The following is a 26,583-nucleotide window of genomic DNA, read 5'->3' as shown; positions in this document are numbered from 1 at the left end:
CCATGACCAACTTATCTACAAGCAGGACTTCAAATTCAACTAGCAACCCCACAGGAAAGACCCTCAAAGGGGCCCTCTTTTATATGTGTATTGAGTGTACTCAATAGATTTGGCTTAATGACTCCCAAATCGGTACTTCAGTCCACCAACTGGCATCCCCAATTCCTCACCAGATATCTCCTCCCAGATTCCCCATCACTACATTAAATTCACTGTGATCACCTTGAGTCCCAAACCAGCCCACATCTCCCAGAATTTCCTCTCAGGTCATGTGCCTGCTAGATCAGGCCCAGCCCACTCTCAATTCATGAATCTTCACACTGGGAGTTTCCCTTCAAATGTCCCTTAGTATTGCTGCTTATCTGCACATTTTAACCCCAAACCCAGTCCAACTCAGGTGCCTTTCCTCCAGGGTTTGGTCCAGATTAGTCCCCCTCACCCAGTGTCTTCCCTGACTGCATGAGTGGTCTTCCTAAATATGCCATGCCCTCATCCAGAACCCCACAGGTCTCCATTTCTCTGCTCAGTGTCCAGAGCTCTCAGTTTGACCTTCTGGGATGTGCTCCCAGGCTCCTCTGCAGCCCTAAGTCTGCTCTTCCCTCCAGGAACACTTGCCTCCAACAGAGTCTAATTCTTCCCAGCCAGACAGGTCTTCAAGCTCCTCCCGACATTTGCTCAAGCTGCTCCAATCTCTGGGATTGCTACTCTTCTGAGGAGTTAAATCCCAAGCATCCTTTCTAGCTGAGTTTCTCCTGCACATTATCAACCGGGACATGACTGACCACTGTTACCACTCCTGGCTCCTGCCCATCAAAAACCAGTAGCTCCTGCCGGCCACATCAACAGAAATATCCCTGGTTGAGAACCACTGGTTGTATACTGTTCTCTCACCTTCCTCCCAACTACTTGATCGTCTCTAAATTACCAGTATGTTCCAAGACCTTCTTTCAACTTCCTCAAAGTCCTTAGCTTCTGGCTAGAGGCTATGAGGATCAATGAGAAATAATAATAAGGGCAGCATCCCCTAAGTAAAACTTTCTATGTACTAGACACTGTTTTAGGTCCTTTACATATATTTACTTAATCCTCACAAAAATCTATGTGCTAGCATTACTATTATCCCCACTTTTCAGATGAGGAAAGTGAGGAAGAAATTAAGTAATTTTTTCAAGGTCACTTACCTAGTAAGTAGTGATAAAAAGGCATAGCAGAAAGCATATGCTTTGGAAACAGAAAAAACATTCAAATACCTAACTCTGACACCAACAGGCTGTGTGACCTCAGCTAAGTTACTTCCCCTCTCTGAACCTTGATCTCATATGTAAAATAATAATAATAGCAGCTACTTAATTCACAGACGGTCCTGTGAGGATCAGTTAATCTAGAACAGTGTTTGGCACAAAGCAATGCTCCCTTTCTGCATCTCCTTATGTTCTTTTCTCCACTCAAATCCTACCTCAGATACTTAAAAAGAGTAACAATGATAATCCTTCACAGTTAAACTCAGGCTCTTGGCCCCCCTACACTGCATGGCCCTGCACTGTTCAATCAAGCCTTCCCAGGCCTGCTCTGGCAGCTGTTCCTCTCTTCCCCAGCAAGGCCCCTCCCTGCCTTCATAGTGTCCTGGCCTCTAGGCTCCTGAGACTGTTGTAATCTGGTCGCACCACGGCTCGCTTGCCCCATCCTGCTCCCAGAAGCAGAGCGTCAGACCTGACCCAAGAGAAAACCAAGCCCGGATCTTCTGCTTCCCAGGTCTGCTGGGCAATATGTCAGATGTCCAGACCACTCCTTTGATTCCACCCCTTCCTCTGTATCCCTCCAGCCCAGCCCCACCCTGGCCACCCTTACTTGAAGGAGCCTACTTTAGGAGGTCAAAGTCTGGGTCCAACCAGAGCTCTACGACTTCACCCCTTTCTTCTCATCTGCGGCTTTGACCTCTTCTAGGCCCTGGCTCCCTTCCCTTACTTTCCTGTCTATAACTTGGCTCTTCCCAGTGTCTGCTCAATCTCTTCCTCTCCAACAGCTCCTTCTCCCCTGTCCTCTGTCCACAGATTTGCTCCTTTCCTCCAGGCTAACAAAGCTTTTCTGTGGCTTCTTTTTCAAACTATAACCCATCTCCAGTCCTCTGTGTATTTCTCAAAGGATAACCTACAATGGTCTATACTTGCTGCCTCATTTCTTCTCCACCAACTCACTCTTTAACCCCTACCATTCTGCTGACCTCTTAATCACCAACTCTAATGACCTTCACTGGGTCCTCACCCCCGCCTCCTATACCAAACAACTCTTCAGAGTTTGAGCTGGTGTGACTGCCCCTCCTGTGTTCTCTCCATCTCAATGGCCTCCACTCTCTGGGTTCCACTCCTGCTTACTTGGGAAGTGCTTCTCTGGATGTATGTTCACACTTGTCCCTGGAACCCTCTTCTCTCCTGTCTCCTGGGTGCTCTCATTTGCTCAAGCCTCAACCCTCACCGTCCCTACTGTGAGCCCAGCCCTGAGCTTCTTTCCTCTGTCTTCCACCTCACCCCTCCCGCCACAGCCACACCCCTCTCTCCTTCTCACTTACTCTGCCCTGACAGTGGTCCCAGCCCTCTAACGAAGCTGGTCTCTCTACTGTCCTCCAAACCTCAGGTGGATTCAGGCCTCTATAGCTTTGCTCCCCTGCAGACAGAAGAAGACGCCTCACCCTCTCATTCCAGTGTTTTTTCTTTCCTTCATTTTCATAAAATCATAGTCAGAACAAAAGTAACTAAAAATAATTCTACCCATTTTAAGGTGCAGCTTCAGCTGCCCTGCTCTAGGGAGCCTTCCGTAGGTGCTCACCTAGCTCTGACCTCCTAGGTGTTTACTGGCAGAACCCACAAACCCCTACCTGACTCTACTGAGTCTCCCTTTTCCCTAGGTAATGTATGAGTCTTGTCATCCACACCAGGCTCTGGGATCCCCAAAGGCTTAGAAAGCAGGGTGTCCTCACAAGGTCCTCCCCAGAACCAAACTGAGGGAGACTGCATCAGATGGCACCTAAATTCTCGTCCAATTCCAGTTTTCAAGGATTTGAAATTTGAGGATTCTTTCTAGAATGTTCCTCCGGGAAGATCTTCAGAGTTTCTGGAAGGTGTTTTCAGTTAGCAGACATCCACATGCTCATGCTCATGAGCTGACAAGAGTGCCAGCTTTTGGAGAGTTGAGCCCCAAGAGAAACCAGGCAGGTCAAACGTTATTTTGTATGTGAAGGTAGGGGAGAGGAATCCTGGAAACTGACTCCCTCTCCTCAAGTCAGTGAGGAAATCCAGAAAAGGACTTTTTAAAATCTCAGTGCATAAGCTTGCCTTCCCCTCCCCATTCACACACACACACACACACTCTCTCTCTCTCCTCTCTCTCTCTCTCACACACACACACTCTTCACCTATACCCTCTGCGACCAGGAAAGTTCCCCCAGAAGCTTAAGGAGCATCCCCCTCCCCTCTTACACCAAAAAAGAGAATAGTCAGAAGCATGGATTCAATGTCTCACCACAAAACACAAAGCATGGCTGCCCCCGTGGGGCTTCACTGAGCATCGCAGTCTCCACCACTTCATCTTCATGGCCCCATCATGATATAACAAACCTTCATCTCCAGCCCCTCAAGAAGACGCCAGTGTACTCCAACCCATCCTCTCAGCTCCTTCCCCTCCCAGTACACTCTGCCCCTATTTCCTTCAACAACACATTACACTCAGCACTCCAATGCACCAACATACCCCCATCACCCCACCAGTATCCCCATCCCTGGTGCCAGCATCCCAATTCCTTTATGGCCCTCAGTACATCCAACCTCCCCAAGTCTCAAAACATCCATCTTGGGCTTAAATATTGTGTCCCCATCTCCAGACCCATCGTCCTCCTCCGAACATCTTGGCTACAGGTATCTGGAGAACAAGCCTGTGTACTCTTGATCGCCACACTGTCCTTCATGCGTGCTCTGAGAAACAAAACTGATGCATACTAGGTAGTCTTGTATGTCCTAGGTCAGTTTCTCAAAATGTGGTCAGAGGGCCATGGACATCAGAATCACCTGGGGAGCTGGTTAAAAGATTCCTGAGCTCCATCCAGAACTACTAAATGACTGGTGGTGGAGCCACAAATCTGCACTTTCTACAAGCTCCTCTGGTGATTCCTGTATCAGTTCAGAATCATTGCCCTAGATGACTCTTTCAATCCTAACAACTCTATGAACTTGGCAGTGTTATTCTACTTCAAACAGTTAAGGAACCCAAGACAAACAGAACTTAGTTTAGGTAAACTGGTGACAGTCATTCAGCCAGCCAGGGGCAGGGGATTCGGGTTGGTCCATGACCCCACAGAAATGGAGCTCTCGGTGCAGGGAACCCTCCTGCCATAGGAGCAGCCCTCTGCACCCTGAGCTCCGTGCCAGCGCAGAAAAGAGGCCACGTGCACAGTAGCTCAGGCAGGAATGCTTGGCTGTAATAGGAGACACACCTGAATTCCATGTGTGTTTGTGCTGTGAGTCTTCTTGCCACCCAGAAGTCCCAGGCCAGCCGCACCTAAGCCGAGTGGCCCCGTGGGCTCCCTGCAGTGGGGAGTGTGAGAAGTGCAGCCGCAGCCTGGCCGTCCACTGGGCTCCTGCTGTTGACTCAGGATCCCCACATGGAGTGAGGGCGCCACGCTCTGACCGAAGTGGGGACTACGTGTCCTGGGGGAGGGCGCTGGGGAGGTGGTGCTTGAGGTCCAAATTTGCAGATTCCTTCCTACCACGCTGCCCCATTTTTCTACCCACTCCCACACTGATCCCCATCCTAGACCCCTTCTCAGTAACCCCTAATCGCTCGACTTCAGGAAATCCTGGGATGAAATTCACAGGTCAATGCCTCTGGGTACCTACAGGAAGTGAGAAGTAGGTCCCCCTATTTTCTCCCAAGCACCAGAAGAGTGCTCCAGATACAACTGTCTTTGCCTGGGGTCACTCCTGCCCTTCATCCCAGAACCTCAGCACCATAGAATTTCTGGAAAGTTTCTGGCAGTATTCCGGCCTAATGCCATGCTGGCTGCTTGTCCAAAATATATTCTCATTTGTCACTGACCTCCTTAAAAAAAACGGACCTCAGAATGGGCCCAGTATTCCAGAGGTGGCCTGACCATCTCAGAAAGGAGTGGGGTAAGTACCTCCCTTGATCTGGCTGCTCCTTTTCGGTTAATGCAGTTTGTGATTGTATTAGAGGTTTTAGCAGTCGCATCACACAGTTGACTCATATTGAGCTTGCAGTCAACTAAACCCCCAGGTCTTTTCTTCATGAACCGCTGTCAAGCTTGGCCCACCCCGCCACCGGGTATTTATGTCATTGATTTTGTTTTAACCTAAGTGCAGGACTCTACATTTATCCCTATTAAATTTAATCTTGTTGGTTCCAGCCCAGTGTTCCAGCCTGTTGAAATCGTTCTGAATCCTGACTCTTTCATGCAAAGTATTAGCTGCCCCTCCCACCTCGATCACCTGCAAACTTGATGAGCCTGCTGCCTCAGTCAGTTGTCAATAAAAATGTCAGACAAGACACAGGCCCAGACTGAGCCCTAAAACATACTACTGGAGACTTTCCTCTAGTATAGGCTGACATGGATCCATTAATCAACTCTCACTGGGTCTGGTTTTCACCAAGCTTCATGACCATTTGGTTCAGATGTTTCTACTGTGTCTACAGATACTGTGAGAGGCTGTTGGCTGCACTGCTGGAAATTTCTCCTGCCCCAGGCTGTGGCCCCAACACCATGGCCATGCCCCTTTCTACTCTCCAAACCTCCAGTATCATTTACTTAACCCTCACTCTAGGGGATTACAGACTTCCAACAGTGCCCACTCCTACATCTCTGGAGGTGTTAAGATGTTTCTGAGCTTCAGAATCTCCCTGGGAGTCACCAACTACTGCTATTTCCTATCCTATCACCCTATGCCTCCTCTGAGGCCTTATTCTCACACCTGAATTCTCTCTCCGGCTGCCTTCTCCTCTGCCTACAACTATGCTCAGTTGCCTCCCTCACCTAAAAAGCCTTCTACTGGTTGCCTCCTTAAACTGTGATTGGCTTCTGCCTCCATGCTTCTCTTGAAAATGCAAACACTTCCAACCTCACCTCCCATGTCTCCTGAATCTTCAACAATCTTCCATCCCTCAGCTGAGTAACCACACTGCCCAGAGAGTGAGCAGTGATGGTGGAGATGGGGTTGGGATTTGGGAGTCTGAGTCAGAAGATTCAAAACCAAGCCTGACAGACCAGGTATAATCAGGTACAGGAGCTTCATAAAGCAGAGCCTGGGAGCCCTCACACACCAGAGTGAGGCTGTGGTCAAATTACGAAGGAAAGCAGGAAGTTCACAGGAACTGAGACATGAGGTCAGAGCCCAGGCAAACTGTCTGGGCAACAGAATCTCTGGAACCAGTGTGGTTATAGACAAGAGCAGCAAACACAGAGAAGTCTGAGCCTGGGAATGTCTTGCATATTTCCTCTAGTGGCTGAAACCAGCCCTGGGGCCAGGTGGCTGGGAAAAGACAGCCTGGACAGAGGGGATGATGAGAATAGAGAGGAGGGCAGGGACTGCACTTTTCCTGAGCCCTTCCCCCAGCTATCAATCTGCTGTTAGGAACCTCAGAAAACCTCTAGTTCAGGGGTCACGTGCAAAAATGTGGGCCAGACAGGTCACAGAGGTGAGATAAACCAGGTATTAGGTACCAAAACGAAGAGTGGTGACTGTGGCAAATGGGAAGGACATGCCCAAAGGGGTGGCAGCTACTCAGCTCTGGCCAACGGCTGTCCTATGGGAAATGGGATCTTACTGTTGCCAGATCTTCTAATTTTCCAGAGAAGCCAAAAGCTTTTGTTTTTATTTAGTTTTTATTTTTTTGGCTGCGTTGGGTCTTCGTTGCTGCGTGCAGGCTTTCTCTAGTTGCGGCGAGCGGGGGCTACTCTTCGTTTCAGTGCGCGGGCTTCTCATTGCGGTGACTTCTCGTTACGGAGCACGGGCTCTAGGCACGCGGGCTCAGGAGTTGTGGCTCGCGGGCTCTAGAGCACAGGCTCAGTAGTTGTGGCGCATGGGCTTAGTTGCTCCGCAACATGTGGGATCTTCCCGGGCCAGGGCTTGAACCTGTGTCCCCTGCACTAGCAGGCCGATTCTTAACCACTGCACCACCAGGGAAGCCCCAAGCTTTTGTTTTTAAAGTTTATCATATATGTTGCCAACCAATTTTAAAAAGTTTCAAAAACCATGCCTGTACCTATGATTTGACCCATGGTGGCCATCTTAACTGCTGCCAGTGCCTGGAGAGCGACTGCTACCTAGAGAGGATGAGTGACTGGGTCTGTGGTAATACTATATGCAGAGTTTCCCCGGGAGGTGTTTGATATCCATGAGGGATACTTTTGTGTGTAGAAATAACTATCCAGAAATTACTTTGGCTTTAAGAATTATATTCAGTTTTCGAAGTTACATATTCAAAATCCTAGTTCTTGTCTAAGCTGTTAAGTTCAGCTTACAAACCTTATTATTTTGTTTATAAAACAAAAGAGTAATGTGAGGTTAATATATTTTATTTCTTAAGTACTTCATTTACCTGACTAAAACAAACTTTCCCAAGTACTTAATTATTATATCGCCAATAGATTACGTTCATAAATACAGCAAATCTCAAATCATTTTAAATGTTCCAAAACAATATAGAGACTTGGCGAGATTTTGACTTAAAATTCAAGTCTAAATAAATTATTCAACACTCTTTAGCTGGTATTACAAGGTAAACCTATCAAACTAAAAGGCAAATTCTCCTCCGTACGTTAAGGATTTAAAAACAAACTGCATAGATTCCTTAGAGCAAATATAGTAGTGCTGCAGGTTCCATGTTCTTAAACATGCCTATCCTTCATTCTAAGTTCTCCAGAGTTAAAAGATGCTTACCTATCAAGGAAACAATTGATGCTGCACATATATTTTGGAGGTTGCCTTCTCAGATGGTTGAGATGGTAAAACAACCAGAAACATTGATTGGGCTACTGACTGGATTCTAAGAAGGGACCCATAAATTCCTATTTGTTGTCTCTGAAAGCCCTATCATGGGGCCTCCATTACCTAAGACCTAAGAAGGTGGTCACCCAGCTCATATCCCTGAGTTTGATGCGCTTCAATACCCAACTACATTTTCTCAGACACCTTGAACCCCACCTAGGCTGTCAGATACCTTGATTAGGTTGTGCATTTCCTTGGCTCTGAAAACACTTAAAAAGTCTTTCCATCTTGAAGATTTCTGCTTTCTTTTTATATTCTTCCTTTCTGGGACGACCACAACTCTCAGAGGTGTTAAGATGACAGCTGGCTGAATGCAGGACTTCTCTCACAACTTTGATTTGTAGTCACAATTCCTAAGGTTCCCCTGGTGGGACTCTGATCTCATCCATAGCTCACTGTCCTGTCCTCCACTCCACACAACCCCTAGACTGGCCTTTCCCTCTAGCACTCAGCACCCACCTTCTTTCTTCAAACTCACCTCTCAACATCACGTGCTCTTCACTCACCCCCACACCAACTAGATGACCAAAGGACCCCTACTCCAGCTCCAACATAGCAGAGTCCTGCCGCCTTCTCCCATGATTCTTCCTCACTCACACTCACACTCCTTAGGACAACCAATCTCACCCTAGACAAGAAGGGAATTCTGATATTACTCGTTCACACTAAGGCGTGGACAACTGAGTCCCTTTTAAACTGAGTAAACTAGCTGCTTCCTAAAGGGAAAAGAAATGAAAGAAAGGGGACTAATATTTATTGGGCACTTACTAGGGAGGCACTAGGCACTGAGATGTTTCACTTGAGCTGCCTCATTCATTCCCAACAGCCACTCGAAGGGGCCTGTTAAGAAAGCAAAGTTCAGAGACGATAAGTAATCTGACCATCTCAACATTGGCAATGGTGAATACAAGATTCAAACCTAATCCATGGGACTCCAAAACTTATGCCCTTTCTCAGCACACTGCTTTTCCTTCTTAAACCAAAACAAAAACCTGACCAAATATTGGCACAGTGAAAGACAGTGTTTGGTGAGAAATGCTGCTTTACTGCTTCCTGCTGGAAATGTGGGAGGCTCTTATCTGTGAACTCCTGCAATTCTATGACCCACCCACTCCAGGAAAGCTCTCCTAAACCACCACCCAACAAGTATTACATAGCGCTCAATTTAGACAGCATTTTCACGTATGTTGTCCCATCAGCCCTGTAAGGGAGGTGGTGATAGTACTGACCACTTTTAAAGATGAGGGGACTGAAGCACGAAGACAAATGTGCCCAAAGTCACCCAGCCTGAAAAAACGACATCTAAGATTCACATAGGGGTCATGGCCCCTGAACCTTGTGTCCTTTCCACTTAGACACACCATGTCCCCCACAGACACCCTCCTGCCCTATTTCCTTCATTCTGGGGATCTGATGGTAAACCAGAGCCTAGGTCTCTGCTTCTGCTCCTTAAGACACCATCCTAGCAAGACCACCTTTGTCCCCATATCTGCCTTTCACAGACTTTCAGTCTCTTCCACAACCTGGTGATCTCTTCCATTTTGCTTCCCCACCCCAAGTCATCTCTTCTGTGATTCCACTTCAAGTGTCATTATCTTGAGTCAGAGTAGGATCAAAAAAGCCCAGCTCTTCAAGCACTAACTAGACACTGGGTCTTCATAATAAACCGTTTCCTGAGTGCCCATATTGAACTGAGTGTTTTTAAAACATCATCACAAACGCTCATAACAATATTGCAAGCCATGCGCTATTTTCCACCCCTCACAGCTGAAGTTGCGGAGGCACAGACTTAGCTTAAGAGGTTATAGTTAGGAAGTGGCCAATAGGGATTCAAACCCAGGAGTCACATCCGATGTCTCCATTCTTGTCAAAACATCACATAAACCCTTGTAAGAACAATGACTATACTGACTGTAAAATGGGTGGGATTTTGCTCAGTCAAAAGCTCACTATTCAAAAACTTGGAGGGAAACTTCACAAGCCTGGGGCCCTGCTGCCTCTAGACTATTGTGTGGCCTCTGTGCCCATCTCCTTGTCTCCTGTGTCCCTGCCTGCTGTGCCTCCTTCACACCTGTTGTGCCACCAGCTCACACACACTTCCAGTGCTTCTTATTCCCGTGGCGACAGCAGGTCTGATGTCTTCTATTTTCACTGACAGTGTTTCAGGTATTTTTAATATTATAAAAAAGAAATTTTAGATCATTCCTCAGCGATGGCAGCATAGTAGATTAGAGTCCTTGTGAGTTGGAGGTCACCGAGAAGGGGTAGGGGTAGGGAATGGTAACATGAGCAAGAAATTTATGCTCCTATCTCTGCTCATGACCTGACAACTAGACTTGCTCTGGGAGCAGACACAGGACCTTTGTCAGAAAGCTACATGGACGAGAAGTAAAGGCTTTAAAAGAGACACGGCTGGGGCCATTAGAAGCCAATGACCATCAAGCTTCTGCTATGGAGCAGTCACCCTGCTGTGCCTTTCTTTACATGCCTTATTCCACATAACCCTGACAAGGTAGTAATGTTATCCTCATACATATGAAGTTGAATGTCAGGTAGTTTGTCATCTGCCCAAGGTCACACAGGATGACAGATCTAGGATTCAAAGCCAAATATGCAAAGTCCTCATTTTCAACCACTACCCTATATTGCACCATACACTATACATTCAAGAGCTTGGATATGGAGATAAGCAGCAGAGCTTCTCTGAAGGGCAGGATTGACCTCAATGACCAAGTAAGTCTTAAGCAAACTGAATAAAACACAGCAACATTTTCTGGGGCCAGAGCAAAAGAAACCTAGAAGTGGAGAGGTGACTGTAAAGTGACTACAGAATGGCCTGAAGCCCAGAGACGGCTTGGCACCAGCTAGAGGTCTTCTACATCCATGGGGCTGGAGACCAGGGTCAGACCCAAGAGGATATGAGTGGCTAGAGGGGCACTGCAGAGAGGCGTGGCTCATAGTGGGGAGGAGGGGAGTGGCTGAGAGTGGGGGAAGAACCTAAGAGATCAGCCGGATATCAGTGTGGAAGAGGCTGAGAATTCCAGGCAGCCAGAGTACATCTTGGGTTGATGTCTAAGTAACTGGACCAGCATTGCTTCCAAGTAGGGCAGCAGGGTGAAACTCCAGAGGCCAGAATGAAGTCTTTTGCAAAGCAGTCAGGGAAAGGGTTACAACTGAGCAAGTCCAATCCATCTGCACTCCAGGACAAACCTGGGCTGACAATCAAAATGATTTTCAAATGTTTCTGTAGCTAACCAAAGGGTTTTCTTCTTTTGGGGGTCCACTGTCTGGCTCTTTCCTACAAGTGATTCTTAAAACCCTTAAACATGGAGGAACAGAGTGTTTGCTTTGGGACTGGGAGAAGCCAGAGAAGAAACATGCCTTTTACTCCTCCCCAATCCCTGGTTATCTTCCAGGTATCACCTTAGACTATGTGACTTCTTGCAAGAAGCCTACTGTGAACAAAGGAGCTTGTCAGGTGCTTCTCCTCTGCAGACCTGTTAAGTGCCTGCTTGACGCCCCCGATGAACTGAGAGCACATGTGTAGAGACTAGAACTGGGCCTGAAACAAATGCTCCAGGGGCTCCACAGATGGTAGCTATTAAGACTCCAGTCTTATATTTTTCTGAATTCTCCTCGGAATGCCCCTCTGTGCTAAAATAACCTTAACACATATGTAACTTAAATACATGGAAGAGCATGCAATAAAATTGAAACAAGCGGGCCTGATTTGACTGCTGTGGTGTTTCATGGTATGAGGTTGGCAACAGCTTCTCCAGGTGTAATGGGAACTCACCCAGCTGCCCTCACCCCTCACACAGCGTAAGGAGACCGCACACCTGAAAGCTTCTCATGCCGGCCCTGGGCCGATGAGAGCGGTAAAGTCTGGCTGACCAAGTAGAAGGTATCAGACTCTTCCCTGTTTCGCTCCCTCTAGGGTGGATTTAGATACCAAGGCTCTTCTGTCTGTTCCCATCTCAATATGAGTTTCTCCAGCATAATTTCCTTATTCTTCCTTGAGAGGGAAGGAATCACTGAAATCAAGTTTCTGAATAAGTCACAAAATAAATATAACAACCACTACCACAGCCATTTATTAAGTGCTTGCCAGGCACTGTGGTAAAGCTTTACAAACATTGTTTCGATCAGTCCATCAGCCCTGAGGTAGATATTTTCAACACCCACCTTCCCCTACACACATACCATTAGAGTTGAGGAAACCTGAGGCTCAGAGAGGTCAAGTCAATCAACAAGGTCAAGCCCAGCTGATTAAGCAGCAAAGCTAGAAATCTGAACAAAATACATCTAACTCCCAAACCCATGTTTTTATACACTATACTAGATTGTTAGGTTGTTTCTCATTGGAAGTTAAAGGACACATGCTCCTTCCCAAAATATCACCTAAAGGCTAGATTTCAGGTGGGGAAGAAGGCAAGGCCCAGTTTTTTTTAAACTTCTTTAATCAGCTATTGTACTAAACACCTGGAGGAGTGAAGTGACAGTTGGGGTATATAAGCTGACCACTGGGTCCCCGTCTCCTGCTACCCCAGCTTCCAGGGCGTTTCTCATCGAAGACCTCCACTCCTGACACATGGCTACTCAATATGCTGTTTCCCTTCCAGCAAACACTGCAACTAGGAAGTCAGCCAAATTTGGTGACTCAGAGCATCACCAAAGACACCTGAGAGAAATTAGCAGACATTCCCAAAACACCCACCATCCCTGAACTGCTGGACCCTAAGGCACAGAGATGCATGTATGTGGAAACACAAACACAAACTTCAGTTCTTCCCTCCAGGCTTGCCAGGCCCAGCTCCACTCCTGGAGAGTGGTTCCCTCCTCTCACCCATCTCCGGAGGCCTCACTAACCACAGACCCCTGGTCCTCAAGGTTGCCAGTGTCCGAGGCTTTGTCCCCCAGAAATGCACCAAAAGTGCTCAGCAGGGCTCCGCTGAAGATTCTAAGTTCTATGAAGATTAAACAGAACTGGCTGAAGACTAGCAGAAAGGGCTCCCAGAGTGAAGCTAAACCAGGACGTACAGAAGTGACAAAGGAATGGCAAGAGAACAGAGCAGACACAGAACAAATGGACTAACCGTGTGTGAACAGAATTATTGCAGATCAGAAATGGAAGATCCTAGAGAAAGTCAATCCAAACACCTGCAGCCAGGGAGCTTCTGAGAAAGCAACTGTTTAGGAAAAAGGACCTTGGTGAGGGGCTGCTGAAGAGCCTAGGCAGGGAGAGTATAAGTAGGAGAAACTGGGGGGACTATGGAAAAGGAAGCTGGAACAGCTCTTTAGAGCAGGCAATTTGAGAGGATACCAGAGAAGTAGGCAGGGACTGGGGGGGCAAGAACTGGAGGTTCCGGAAAAAGGGAAGATGACATGGGCAGAAAGGCCAGGGCCTCTGGAAGCCCATGAGTTCTTACGAGCATCCCAGTATCCACCCTGTTTGGGTAAAACTGGTCCCTGAGGGCCACTCTCTGCAGCCCTACTAAACCCTGCATTGGAGTTTGAAGGGTAGACAAACCAGAGGTAGGAAAGTTACCAAGGAGAGAGACACAGCCCTACCCATGGGAAGTTCACATTCTGACAAGACAACCAACCACCACCATCACCCCTGCCTCCAATCCTTGATGAAGCCACTGATCTAAGGAACCCACCAACATATAAGCCACAAAACTGAGAAACAAGTAACTAGTGCAAATCCTGTCCGTGGTGTTTAAAGAGACAAGAGAGATGAGGTGACACGGAGACCTGAGAAGATCCAAGTTGGGACTCTCCACACCTTAACACTCAGCCTGTTAGTTCATCTCATCACCTGCTCACACATCTGGGCAGGGATCTCAGTGCCTTCCACATAACTACAGCTGCAATGACGTGCAAGGGGGGAGGGACAGAATCAACCTTGCTGGGAGCCTAGGATGAAGAGTCCTCCCTGGGGAGCCCAGGGGCTGGGAGGAGCCTGGAGGTTGAGGTTTGCTCTCTACTGATCTTCCTCCTCTCTCAACAGTCTCTAACCTTGTCCTCATAGGGTGCACCACACATGGCTTCATAACCTCTGGGTGTTTCATGCAGTTTCCTCTCCAACTAAGCAGAGGCTCCTGGAGGATAAAAGAGCAGGTTTTCTCCACACCCTGCAGTGCAGTAATGTAACAAATGCATGTCACAGGTGGGGTATCTAGAGTGTCGATTACAAAAACATTTTCCACAAACAGCATACACATGTCAAAACCATTCTATTTGCTATTCTTTGCCCTATCACTTGCATTTGACACCCTTTGTTGGCTCATGCCTCTAGATGTCTGTTCCTGTATCCACCTCAGCCTGGGGACTGGGCCCACCTAGACTTTGCTAAGAAAATAACAGCTCAGCTTATGGTGGGAACAATGAAAGGGTATGTGGCCCAAGAGTCTCTGGGGGGCAGAGGGAGGGTCTCCTCATTTTGGATTGGCCCACTAAGGATCCTTCCCGTCTCCTAACAGATTCAGATTAATGATCGCTCATTCCTAATTGTCAAATTTCTTTTCCTTCATCCTGTGTCTAATCACCAGTGACAGAAACCATTACGCAAATGAGAGCAGACGACTTCCCCCAACTGTTCGCATTGGTAAAAACCTTGTAATTTAGAGCTCTGATTTGTAGGGGAAGTTGGTCTCCCCCAGGCATCCTGGGCATCTGCTCAACTGATGCCCAGAACAGCCCCTCCTCCACCCCCCAAACTTCAACCCCCCAACAAATATTTGACTTTACAAAAGAGTAGTTTCCTCTGTACCTGCTGGTGTAAAAATAGGATCTTGCAACATGGCTGACCCTCATACAGGCCCAAACCCCCATCTTCCCCTCATGTGTCTGCCTTCACACTGCCAGCTAGGATAGGAGTAAGCAACAGAGCAGAAACGTTCTACTCTGCTACGAGTAGAATTTGAGCCTGAACAGCCCTAACCTAGGTATGTGAAGCGAAGAGCCTCAATCTCTTCACTGGGGGAAACGGAGGCAGCAGAACATGAATCAAAGTTCTTAGTGAATATCTAGATCTTCAATTCTACAGATGCAGAAGCATGCTGGGAAAAGTTATGGGACCTATTCAAGGACACACAAGTAACCAAGGGGATCTAGAACTCAGTTTCCCTGTAACTTCTTCCAGAACTCTTAACTCATAATATGGCTTCCTGGCAGTTTTCCCAAGAAGTCTTTAGCTGGAGCCCAGAAGAGCTTTCACCCTGAGCTGTATCTTCTGTATCCTTCTGGGCTAAGCCTGTCTGTACTAGACACTGCCTGCTGCCTGTAGTCCAAAGGAGGTACAGTAGGAGAATCAATGTAGTTTGGTGGAAAAGAACAGCAGGGGGTTTGCAGCCAAACAGTACTAGGTTTGAATCCTGATTGCCACTAACTGCTTATTCTTGAACTGTAAAATGAGAATACCTACCTTGCACTAAAAGCACCAGGCACACATTAGGTGTCTAATAATCAGGGATCACTATTGGACATGAACCCAGAGACATTACCCAAGGATCAGGACCCAACCTGTGAAGGTCCCTCCCCTTCATGCAGACCTGGGTCAGCACAGCACCCAGAGAGGAGCAGCTGAGAGACCACGCCTCCCTGCTGCACATCACCCACACCTTTAAGGAATGAGCCAGGGATGCAGCAGAGCTGCTGAGAAGGAAAATAATGTGCTGTATTTCAAAGTGTCTTTGTGGTCAATTTATCTTCTGTCTGCCTTGTTTTCTTTGCTGCGTTCCTCTTTCCCAAAAGAGATGGAGGGATGGAGATCACTGCAATCACATTTTCCAGCATTGGCTATATTTGAAAGAACTACACTTGAGAAGGTACCATGTTTGAACACCCACACTGCATCAGAGAACCCCAGAATGGGGTACTAAAAATAAACACCCCTCCCCAAAATACACATAAGTGCGCTCATGCACACACACACATATGCATCCTCTCAGTCCATCAGTGCACTGTAACTGTAAACTGAGCTCTGGGGGTGAGAGCCATAGCTCGGACACTGGAAGTAAACCTTTGGCAAAAAAAAAAAAAAAAAAAAGGAAAAAATGAACCCAGAGACTTCCAACTCCTTTTTCCTTCCAGAGAGAAGGGGCGTGGAGATGGGAGTGGAGGTGAGCAGACGCAGGGCCATCACACTGCCCAATCCCAGGGGCCCCACTTCCATTATACAGGTGTGAATGATGGCCCTTCGAGTTGTGCAGTGCACAGCTGCCCAGCTGTAAGCTGCAGCCCTGAGAGGGGTTCCCAAGAAAAGCTATGAACAGAAAAGGAAATTCCTCTCCATGCTCCACCAGTTGCCCTGACTTCTGAGGGTGTTTGTGGAACATTACAGTGGGGGTCTGGCAGAGGCGCTGGCTTTAAGAGGCAAGGCTACATTTTTGCCCTTGCCATGAGGTGGATGACATGTGGTGAGTTAACTGCCTAGGCTTGACCCCATTTTGTCTCCTGAGCCAAGAAGCTCCGCAGACACAGAGGACGGGGCCTGGGCAGGGAGGGTCGGTCATAGGACCTGGAGGCTCCAGCCAGTCGGCCTCAGGCAGGTTGTAGCGAGGCCTGACCAACATCCAATGGCTAAAAATGAGTTTAAAAGCTTTAGACCAGGTCAGGCAGCACTGCCTTGGGGCTCCTGCTGTATGTCCCACTGGACAAGGTTAAGCAGTAGAAACTTGGTAAGCAGAGAGGCAGGCCAGTGTGGACACACATGCACACACACAGGCACAAACATCCACACACACAACCACACAGAGGCTTGCACCCCTAGAACCTAGAGAAGCCATTGCTAGGATGACTCCCCTGGCACCCAGGACAGAGAACAAGAGCTGGTGCTGAAAGAAAGAAGCTGTATGTGTCTGTAATTTGTAAGTTATGCACAATCCTTGGTTCCTGTGTCCCAAGGCTCTTTTCTGTGTATGGCTTGAGCTTGAAGGTTCAAGTTGGAACCCTGTCTAATTTACTCTCCTAGGAAGCTATTTAGGCTCTCAAAGGCAACCCTCCCCACTCTCCCTCTCCCCATTAGAGTCTCAGTAGCCATTCCCAACAGCCTAGAGCCTCTCTGTGAAAACTGGGAGGGGGCAGACTGACCTCACGGTTAGGATAGCTGTGGCCCTGTTGCCCAGATGCAATGGGCGTCCAAGAACATCTCCTCTCTCAGGCTGAGGCACTGAGATTGCAGGAGACAGAGCTCAGAGCCAGAGGTGGCATCCTGACCCAGAAGGAGGGAGCAAGGAACAAGTACATACACGCGTGTGCAGGCATACACACGCACACACATCCCAAGGTTGACAGACTAACACACGACATGATGACAACCAGAAGCTGGGGACTCCACACACTGAATGCAGGACTTTAGGGGGCAGAGAGGGAAGGTGCTGGGGCACAGAGGCAAGGGTAAGAAGTCCCTCCGAATGGGAGTGGAGTGCCAACCACCCTGCCTTGCCCCAAACACCTGCCTCCAGGGCCATGGCAAGAGTCCAGTCCATTAAGTGCAGCGTGCAATACTAGCGTTTGGAGTCTCCTGTCCTCATCAATGAAGCGGTGTGGACGGGCTAGCAGTCACCTGGCAGGAGGCCTCGACTCCTGGCAGGCTAGTTGTATCGGCCCTTGATCATTGTGTTCAACAAGGGCCCCACCTGTGAAAAGACATGAGGAGCCAGTCAGAACTGCCTGTCCCCTAGCCCCGGAGCCAGATGAGGTGTGTCTGGAGACATCGATGTCCAGCCAAGGGCAAGGACAAGGCTTCCATTCAATCTTGTAAACCCTCTAACCAACTCCCTTCCTAGCGGTCAACCCAGTATCCTGGAGCATGGCCCTCTCCTCTGGGTCCATCTTGTATTACCTTCCCTCTCACAATACCCTACATTTGTAAGCAGAACCAAACTGACAGACAGAAGGTCAGAGGAGCTAATAATCCCAGACACCCCGAGTGTTTACATGCATGTTTTGTAAATGTGACTTAAGAATCTTAAGTGATTCTATATCCTGAAAAGATCATTTGTAATCGGGGCTGGTGCGATCTCCCAAGCCCACAGGTGCTCTGAATGCTGAGGCTATCCACAGGACAGAGGTAGGAGCATTACAAATAGAAACCTCCCCCATTTACCCAACGGGCCACTGGCACACCTGCATGGGAAGCAGGTCTCAACATTACCTAGAGCAGTCTTGGCACGGCTGGGAGCGTGTGAGTAGATGCTTTACCGCTCGCTTCCCATTCCAAAAGAATCCCCTCGGGGGTCCCCAGCTGGCACACAAGCCCCATGCGGAACATTACTACTAGCATGGAACAGATTATAATTGATCCGCCAGTCAAGCCCAGCTCTCATCAGAAAACAAGGATTTTCTGAACATACCCATAACCTCTATGAAGAAACAGGACAACAGATACTGAAACAGAAGAGCTACAGAGACTGTGACACCAATCCTGACTTTCCCTGGTCACTCTGCCCACTGAGTCACAGGAGTGCCACCTTGGGGCAGCCACATACCTCTTGTGGGTTCCCCAAGGCCTCTCCAAGCATCTTCTCAATGTTTCTCATTATGGCCACTTTCTGATGGGCTTTGAGAGGATATTCAATTCTCTTAGGGGTGGGGGCCCCCTGCAAAGGAAGCAGCAGCTCAGGAAATGTCTATAGCAGGCTTCAGTGTCACCCACTGTTCCTCGCACCATCCTCCCTTAAGAAACCCAGTTCAACCCCACCCTCTCCAGCTCCCCCAAAGATCCAGGAATCACTTCCAGAGATAGCCAACCTCCCCACCCTGCCCCTAAATAATTTATTACACCTACCTCACCCCACTCCCATCTAGGGAAAAAAACCATATTCACCTTATACCAGAAGTTCACAGTGATGGTAATCCCCCCATTTAGTAATGACTCTATGTGATGCCACCTGCAAGAAAATAAACAGGCTCCTGTTTGCCACCAGTACTTCTCAGGAGGGATCCTCTGAAACTAGGTAGAGTCCTGCTAAGGGATATAATGAAGACAGTATCTTCACACTCATCCTATCAAACACACCCTGGGGCTAGAGGCAGTGGTGTTCACCCTTCAAATACCAAAGAGTCAAGAACAGTTTCTCTAGCCTCAAGCCTCTGGGATCTCTTTGGACTTGAGGAACTGTCATCTTGTCTAGAAACAGTATTGCCATTTCCCCCATGTTCAGTAGGCTCATCATCTGGATATGCCAACCTTCCTGTATATCACGTAAGTCCAATCCTGCCACAACTCAAAAGAAGAGACATGGATAAGGCTTTCCAGGGAATGGCAAAGAACGCTCCCTAAAAGCCCCCAGTCCTAGCCCCATCCTCACCAGTACATTGGGATGTAAAGAACATCACCAGGGCCAACCACTGTTTCGTAACCAACCACGTTCTGGAAATTGGGGAACCTCTCGTAGTCAGGATTGTCAAAGTCCACCTGAGAGGTTCAAGAGAAAAAAAAAAAATCAGTCAATCACCAAATTTTTATCAGTAACTTTGGTAGTCAAGAAAGATGCCTTAAAAAAGTCTTTAGAATTTATATCCAGCAGAAGACACAACACACATTAAACATACACAAACTCTCAGAGAATGACCTAAGAAGATGGGCATTGCTGAATGTTAAATGATAAAGAATACTAGGCCTCAGTGCTCCTGAGGTCAGAAGCCAATCATCACAGTTTAAAGGTCAGAAAACCTACTCATGGCCTGCAGATCTGAGGAATTAGGACTCATCCTTCACCCAAACCTTCAGAAAATTTTCCCCAAATACATATTCTAACCAGCAAAGATTTCTACACGAGGTAGCTAAGCGGTTTTCTCAAGAAAGGAGAGGCGCTCTCTGGTTGGCCACAAAGTCAACCACACACCTCACTGAGATCCAGAAAAGACATTAAGTGACATATCTTAATTCTATTCACCCTTTTTTTTTAATCAAAAAGAAGTAGCAACCGTGACAAAAGTAAACAATTATTAAATCCAATGGAGACATACACATTTTGTTCCATGAACTTATAATTCAAACAGAATAACCAGAGTCCACCAGCATCAGTGATGGGGTCTGCCCTAAATATCTGGGGACCACCACAGGGACCTGGAATATATAAACTACATTGTGAAATTGTCCTCTGAGTTTCTCCAAACCTGGCATACCTCCACAAAGAAGGGGAAAGACATGCCAGCCTTGGATCTCAAAGGAGTTCTACACCCTCCTCAGACCACATGAGCTCACCTGGCTCTGTCTGTCACATGGATGATGAACAGGATATGGGTAGAGGCACTCAAACTGATCCGGAGGGAACAAAATGCATCGCTTGTAGCCTTTTATCTGAGCAAAGAAGTTCTGTTGCTCATCATAGTGAGCAGGTGTCACATTTCCTGTAGGAAGACAGACATTTTCTTATTCAGAGCAGTAACTCTATTGCACAGGATGGAACACAGGCCCCAGTGCTGGAGAGAAACCCAGCCTGCCCTCTCAGCAAAGGGTTCCAAATCAAAATTTCAGGCAAGATCAGGGAGACTGTAATTACAACTCTCAGCCAATTAGGTGCTACACTTTTAATGGGTGATAAGTCTAGTAGCAAACATCACTGGCTAAGAGTTCTCCATCAATTAGCAAAGTAGACTTTCTTAAATGATGACTGCTGCCCTTATTGGAAGCAACTGCACATCAAAGTGATATAAGTACGGCAAAATAATACGCTCTGCACAGGTACACCCCGCTTTTCAAAAGTTAGCTTTACGCCATTTTGCTTTTACAAAAGACCTACATTTGTACCTGTTTTTGCTAACCGAAAGAAATCCAAAGAGGATTTTCATTTTTATGAAAAAAAAAAAAGCAAAAATATCATTCAGTGTTTGTTTTGCAGCGAGTCATCACAGAGGCAGCAAGCACAAGCAGTGAGAGTGGCACTGCCAATCTCCTCCCCTGGAAACTACACTCAGCATCTCAGCATCAAGCCACCATAGCTCTGAACTGTGTCTGTGAGCATCTGTGCTTTATCTTGATTTACTTTGTGCAGCCATTAGCAAGATGTGTCCTAAAGTAATTGCTTCTTTGTTTTACATCATCTCGGCTTATACAAGGTTTCACAGGAATGCTCTACTTTTAGACAGCTGAGGGGAACCTGTACTTGTACTCTTCTCGACTATGGCACGAATTCAAGGGCAGCAAAAAAACGAGAGTTAGAACAACTGAAATGACTGGTATCAGCAACGCATGCATGATCTTCTTTGATGGAGTTAATCAGTCATTTTAAGTTGTACGAATATGTACTTGCTTTGGGTAGCTCTTTTGGAGCTCAAAGATTCTCAACCTCTGCTCCCACTTCATCACACCTGTGGGATTGCAAAACTTCTTTAGATCAACACTGGAGCTGCTGATTCTCATTGAGGGAAGCATATCAGATTCCTGAAGAGAGTTGTATACTTTGAATAAGGCAAATTATTTAAAATGCCATCCTGAATTAGTTCTGCCCTAGCGTATGTATGCTCCATCTACTTTTTGTAAGTGGGGCTGCATCTGATGTTTATCCTTTGCACAATCCTTGAGAGATCAAGGGACCTCTGTAGGGAATGGAGTTTAGAAAACATTCCCCAGGTCTGCCTGGGTGACCCAAGACAGCTGCTTTCCTAAGTGCAGAGATCCATATGCATCCTCAGAGGAGACTTGCTCTTTCATCTCTACCTGAGGGATCTGTTTCCCTGCTCTCTACACCACAGGATAGGAAGGCAACATAAAAATTCAGTCAAGTAAACAAGAACTTGCTCCTGGCAGGTCAACCAAGAGTTGGTTTCAAAGGGTCAGGTTAAGGGTCAATTCATAAGTTGCACTGCTGGAAACTTTTATTAACACTGGCAGCAAAAGACCCAAATCTGAAGAAAGGACAATCAAAGGGGAAGAAGAGACTTCAGAGCCTAGTGGTGAATGACAATGAGTAATTACTCTGCTTCCTTGTTCAACCCTATTTACCCATCATTTACTAAGTACCTACTATGGGCCTGGCACTGAGCAAGTGACAGAAATAAAAACAAGAATAAAGAAAAAAAAATTAAAAAAAAAAAACGAATAAGACAATGACCCTGGCTGGTAAGTAGCTCTCTTTCTCCTGATTGAGTTTAAAGGTTCTTCTTTTTATTTAAAAAAAAAAAAGTATTAATGTATTTGCTTATGTACATGTAAAATCCACTAGCAGGATACACAAGCAACTAATAACATATGGTACCTCCGGGGAGGGAAGGATACTGAGAGGCTGAGAAATAGAAATGGAAGAGAGATTTATCACTACATACCTATTTACACCTTTTGAATTTAACCCCATTAATGTATTATCTGTTCAAAAGATAAGGTTCAATTTACATTGGAAAAACGTTTCCCTCTTCTACTGGGATAAAAATCTTCTGAATGTAGACAGATCCAATAGAAAACAGCAGAATTTTAGAGATCCCTAATATCTAAATATATATACTCACACAGCAACCAAGGGAACAGGGAACTTTCTTTTTAGAGTACCTGACATAACATACGTTATCTCATTTAATCTTCATAGTTAATTATAAGATATTACTGTGTTCATTTTACAAATTAGGAGACTGAGACTTAAGAACGTTACGTGACTTGTTGAAAGTCATGGAGCGAACAAGTGGTGGGGAAAGGTTTAGAAATCACTTCATACGACCCCAAGCCATGCTGCTTTCTGAAAGATTTCTTACCTTCCATGCCAATAAGCAGCAGGTTAGAGGTCAGCTGCCCCCAGCCACGCTTTCCCTGTTGCTTATTAATCCAGTTCCAGTTAAAACCCAAGAAGTCCATGACAATCTTCCTGCCCACAGTGTCATTGAGTGTTTGCTGCAGATACAACCTATGTTCCCCAAGAAGAAAATCCCATTAGTGCATGTACACACTGTCCCTGGCATGGCCTCTCATACCTGGAAATCCAAACCCAAACCCATACCAACATCTCCCACAAAGAACAGCTGCAGTCATGGGACTCTCACAGAACTGAATCCTTACCTATCCTTCTCTGAGCTCTGTTCAACACCAAATTTTATATTTTAGAGAAGTGATTCTTAACTTCTTCTGGGTCACAGTATGACTCCTTTAAGAATCCAAGAAAAAAAAAGAATCCAGGCAAGGTTCCCCATAAAAATGCACACTGAACTTTAATATAATTTCATAGATTTCCTCGAAGCCTACCCAGAGACCCTAGAATGATGACTCAGCCTTGTTCCAGAAACTCTCGGGGCGTGAGACATCCCCTTTGGCCCTTGATGGCCATTTCGGCAGCTCGTATTATTGTTCACCAAGAACTAGTTCCCTCCCTGTGAGAGAGATTCTTCCTCACCTCCTTGAAACAAGGCTTGCTTATATAACTTGCTTTGGCCAATGAGATGTCCACAGAAGTGACTGGTACTACTTCCAAACTGTAATTTTAAGAACCAGTACACACTACCACATCACTTTCCCTCTGCCACAGCAATTGCAAAGTTTCCAATGGCAACTGATGGAGCAATCTGTGTCCCAAAGTGCAAAAGATGATGTAAGTAGAGTATCCAGGTGACCTGAGATGGACATGTAGCATGAGTGAAAAATAAACCTTTGTTGCTTCAAGTCGCTGAGCCCTGGACTGAAGCCTAGTTTATCTTAACGGATTCAGCCACCTATCTGTAGCAGCCATCTATAGCTGAAGAAAAATACCTCACTAAGCTTTCCACAGACCCAGGGCTCCTAACATGCCTGAGGAAGGTAAGAAGTTACTTAATAGATATGAAAAGCCAAACACACTTGATCAAGCCCCGAAAGAAACATTATTTAGGGGGCAAACATGAAGAAAAAGAAGTAATGGTCCTGAGAGCATTACTTCAAAAGCTCAAAGGTATCCCAGTGCCTGGAATCACAATGTTTAAGGCAACATTAATTAAAAATCTTGGTAAGTTGGCAACAGCTACCTGTTTGGGGACATGGAAACCTCAAGACTCCAATGCAACCTTGGAACGTTCCCCAGAGATTATGATGTACATATGTTCATACAAATATTTCTCAAGTAACTCTGAAAGAGTCAGGAACACTCCCCAAACAGGAATCTAAGCAATTCCTGTGAAACCTTAACAGTAAATCCTCAAAAGAGCTCAAAGAGGATCCTAACACCCTTCACCTTAGAATCATAACAAGCTGTACAATTATACAATAGAGTTGGTTGGTGCTAAAGTCAGCTGATAGGGCAAATCTTGCAAATAGTAAAAAATTTTCCTTAAATCACCCATAAAGTACAGACTACACTCATAGTTCAGACTTAGGCAAAATGCTCTCACTACAGGAAGCAAGAAACTTAAAGTGACTGAGGAACCAGAGGACTCATGTGTCTTATCTCACGCTCGTTCCATGCATATGTTCAATCAATAGCTTTACACTCCACAAGCATCATTTAAATCAATCTCTCTTCTCAACATTGGGTGTATGTGTGTGCGCACGCGCGCGTGCACTGTGGTAAATTTGAGGACATCATGCATGAGATGATTCAACTGAACCAGTCTCTATAAGACATAAAGAACAAATCAACCATAGTTCAGATTCTGGAAACTCTTCCGGTCAAAGTTCCATCATTATGACAATAGCTAAGAGTCAAAAGCCAAAAAAAAAATTAAAAAGTATGTTTCAAATCCTTTCACTCTGCCACATACTACTAACAGAGTCAAGAAGAGAACTGAGGCTGGAGAGTGAAGAAAAGCCCAGGGGTGGGCACCAAATGTGAGACGGAGATAGTCATTCACCATCAAGTACTCAATGACAGCAATTCCCCAGAGGCAACGTTATTCTGTGGGACTGAATGTTGTCTGGGACCTACCTAAGAGGCTCTCTACCTAAGGTAGAGAGAAAGAGTCACTCCCGTGTGTGTGTATATCTTGTGTTTGCTATCATCAATTCAACGCAACACATCAATATTCTCCCCACCCTCACCTATACAACTTTTTAGCCTGCACTACCCCCATTCAAATATTTTAGGACAAAGGCTGCAAACCCATAATCTCAGGAAATCTACTAACACATATTTTAAATTGGCCTCTTGCAGCATTTTTAAAAATATGAATTAGCTGCCCACATTTAAAACTCAAAAAGATTTTAAATAAAAATACTGATTTCTGGTTTCTCTTGAAAAAAATCAGACTATCTGGCAACCCTGGGTCTGCACTCCAAAATGGAAACAAGAGTCAAGTAATGACTTCGCACTTTGAATAAGGCATATGCCTTCAGCTTCATCATAGCTTTCACCCAAACAACTTCACTCACTTCATTCACCTACCTGACTCTGCTAGGCAAGTGTGACTCTCACTTTATGAAGACAACAAACTTGAGAATCACAGTTCAAGTCTAGTCATTCCATCATTCCTCAAGCTAGAAAACTCATCCTCAGATAAGGAAGGGAAAATAGATGCCCTAGATCCAACGGAAAACCACGACCTGGGAATTTACCTCTCTTCACCTCCTCGCTCCTGAATCTCCTGCAGTTTCTCAACAAACTCATGGAATTTCATTTCTTCCCTATTGGACCTCGGCTTAAAGTTCTGGAAATTAGCCATCTTCTTCTCATCATAGTACAAAAACTTGTGGGTGCTGGCACTGTACACAGAGAAGTCTCCATTGCCAATATTTTCTTGCAGGTATTCAAGGTCCCATTTTAGGGCAGGATACACAAGATTTGTGTCGGTCAGCACCACAGGCTCCTAAGTGGAAAAAACAAATGAAGTCGTCCCAAGGAGCTAGTGGGTTCTTGTCCCAAGATTCCAATACTTCCCAACTTCAAAATTACTTCTCCTGTTAACCAGCACGAACCTCGCAAGTCCCATTTTTCCTTGCTTCCCTCTCCATCTCCCCTTAGGCCCTAGTCCACAACCCGGCCTAATCCACAACCCCTCCCTTCCATCACCACCCGCCTTTGACCTCTCCTCCCAATCTGGTCCCTTCCCCCATCCCCCACCCCCCACCCCCTCTTCGACGCGGCCCCGCCCCCTACCTCATTCTCGATGAGCTCCTCCGCCCGGGGGTCGCTCTGACTCAGACGCGGGATGGGCCGGGTCGGGAAGATATAACTGCGCAGTTGGGACTCATCCCAGGCGGGGCCGGGGGCTTCAGCCTCTTCCCGGGGTTCTCCAGAGCCCGAGGCCGCAGCCTCAGCCGCAGTCGCCGCCATCTCCGCCGCTAGGGACGGCCCCACCGGAAGCGGAAACTCTGCGTATCCCGGGGAAAACACAACGGAAACCATAGAGCTAGGCTGCGAGAGAGAGAGTTCCAGACACTAAGAACGCGGGGCCGAGCCTTGGGCGAGCGCCTCCTAATGGTAACCTATAGCTCTACACCCTACGCTCCGCCCCCCGAAGACCCGGGACTAGACTTTAGTCCCACTGAATAGGGGTGATCATCGGGTTAACCAATTCACAAATTATTGCTGCCTCAGTGTGCCCAGGCCTACACAACAGGCAAAGAAAGAGGTAAGTTTAGTGGGGCATTAAATTTTACACTGATGAATGGGGAGAGACGCAAACTTGACCC

At 46.6% G+C, this 26,583-nt stretch overlaps 1 protein-coding gene across 2 annotated transcripts in view; it reads right to left on the bottom strand.

Annotated features, from left to right (window-relative positions):
* Positions 1-26,269, bottom strand: part of HIF1AN (hypoxia inducible factor 1 subunit alpha inhibitor) — a 104,330-nt gene extending 78,061 nt beyond the window's left edge. Inside the window, exons 1-9 of one of the 2 annotated variants that reach the window (XR_003790571.1) lie at positions 26,048-26,232; positions 25,507-25,757; positions 22,749-22,897; positions 20,269-20,414; positions 19,370-19,476; positions 18,886-18,949; positions 18,548-18,658; positions 17,516-17,695; positions 8,820-8,891 (exon numbers count right to left, since the gene is read on the bottom strand). Coding sequence is in view for 1 of the 2 variants with exons in the window: in XM_029201278.1 (XP_029057111.1) it covers positions 17,651-17,695; positions 18,548-18,658; positions 18,886-18,949; positions 19,370-19,476; positions 20,269-20,414; positions 22,749-22,897; positions 25,507-25,757; positions 26,048-26,224 (1,050 nt within the window). In the remaining variant the exon portion in view is untranslated. Of the gene's footprint in view, positions 1-8,819; positions 8,892-17,382; positions 17,696-18,547; positions 18,659-18,885; positions 18,950-19,369; positions 19,477-20,268; positions 20,415-22,748; positions 22,898-25,506; positions 25,758-26,047 lie in introns of those variants that run through there. The other variant, XM_029201278.1, reaches the window with a different exon arrangement.
* Positions 26,270-26,583: the final 314 nt, after the last annotated feature.

The sequence above is a fragment of the Monodon monoceros genome, unplaced genomic scaffold (genome assembly GCF_005190385.1).
Source record: "Monodon monoceros isolate NGI ecotype Baffin Bay Population unplaced genomic scaffold, NGI_Narwhal_1 Super_Scaffold_4, whole genome shotgun sequence".
Lineage (NCBI taxonomy): Eukaryota > Metazoa > Chordata > Mammalia > Artiodactyla > Monodontidae > Monodon > Monodon monoceros.
This window is presented reverse-complemented; position numbering and strand designations above follow the sequence as displayed.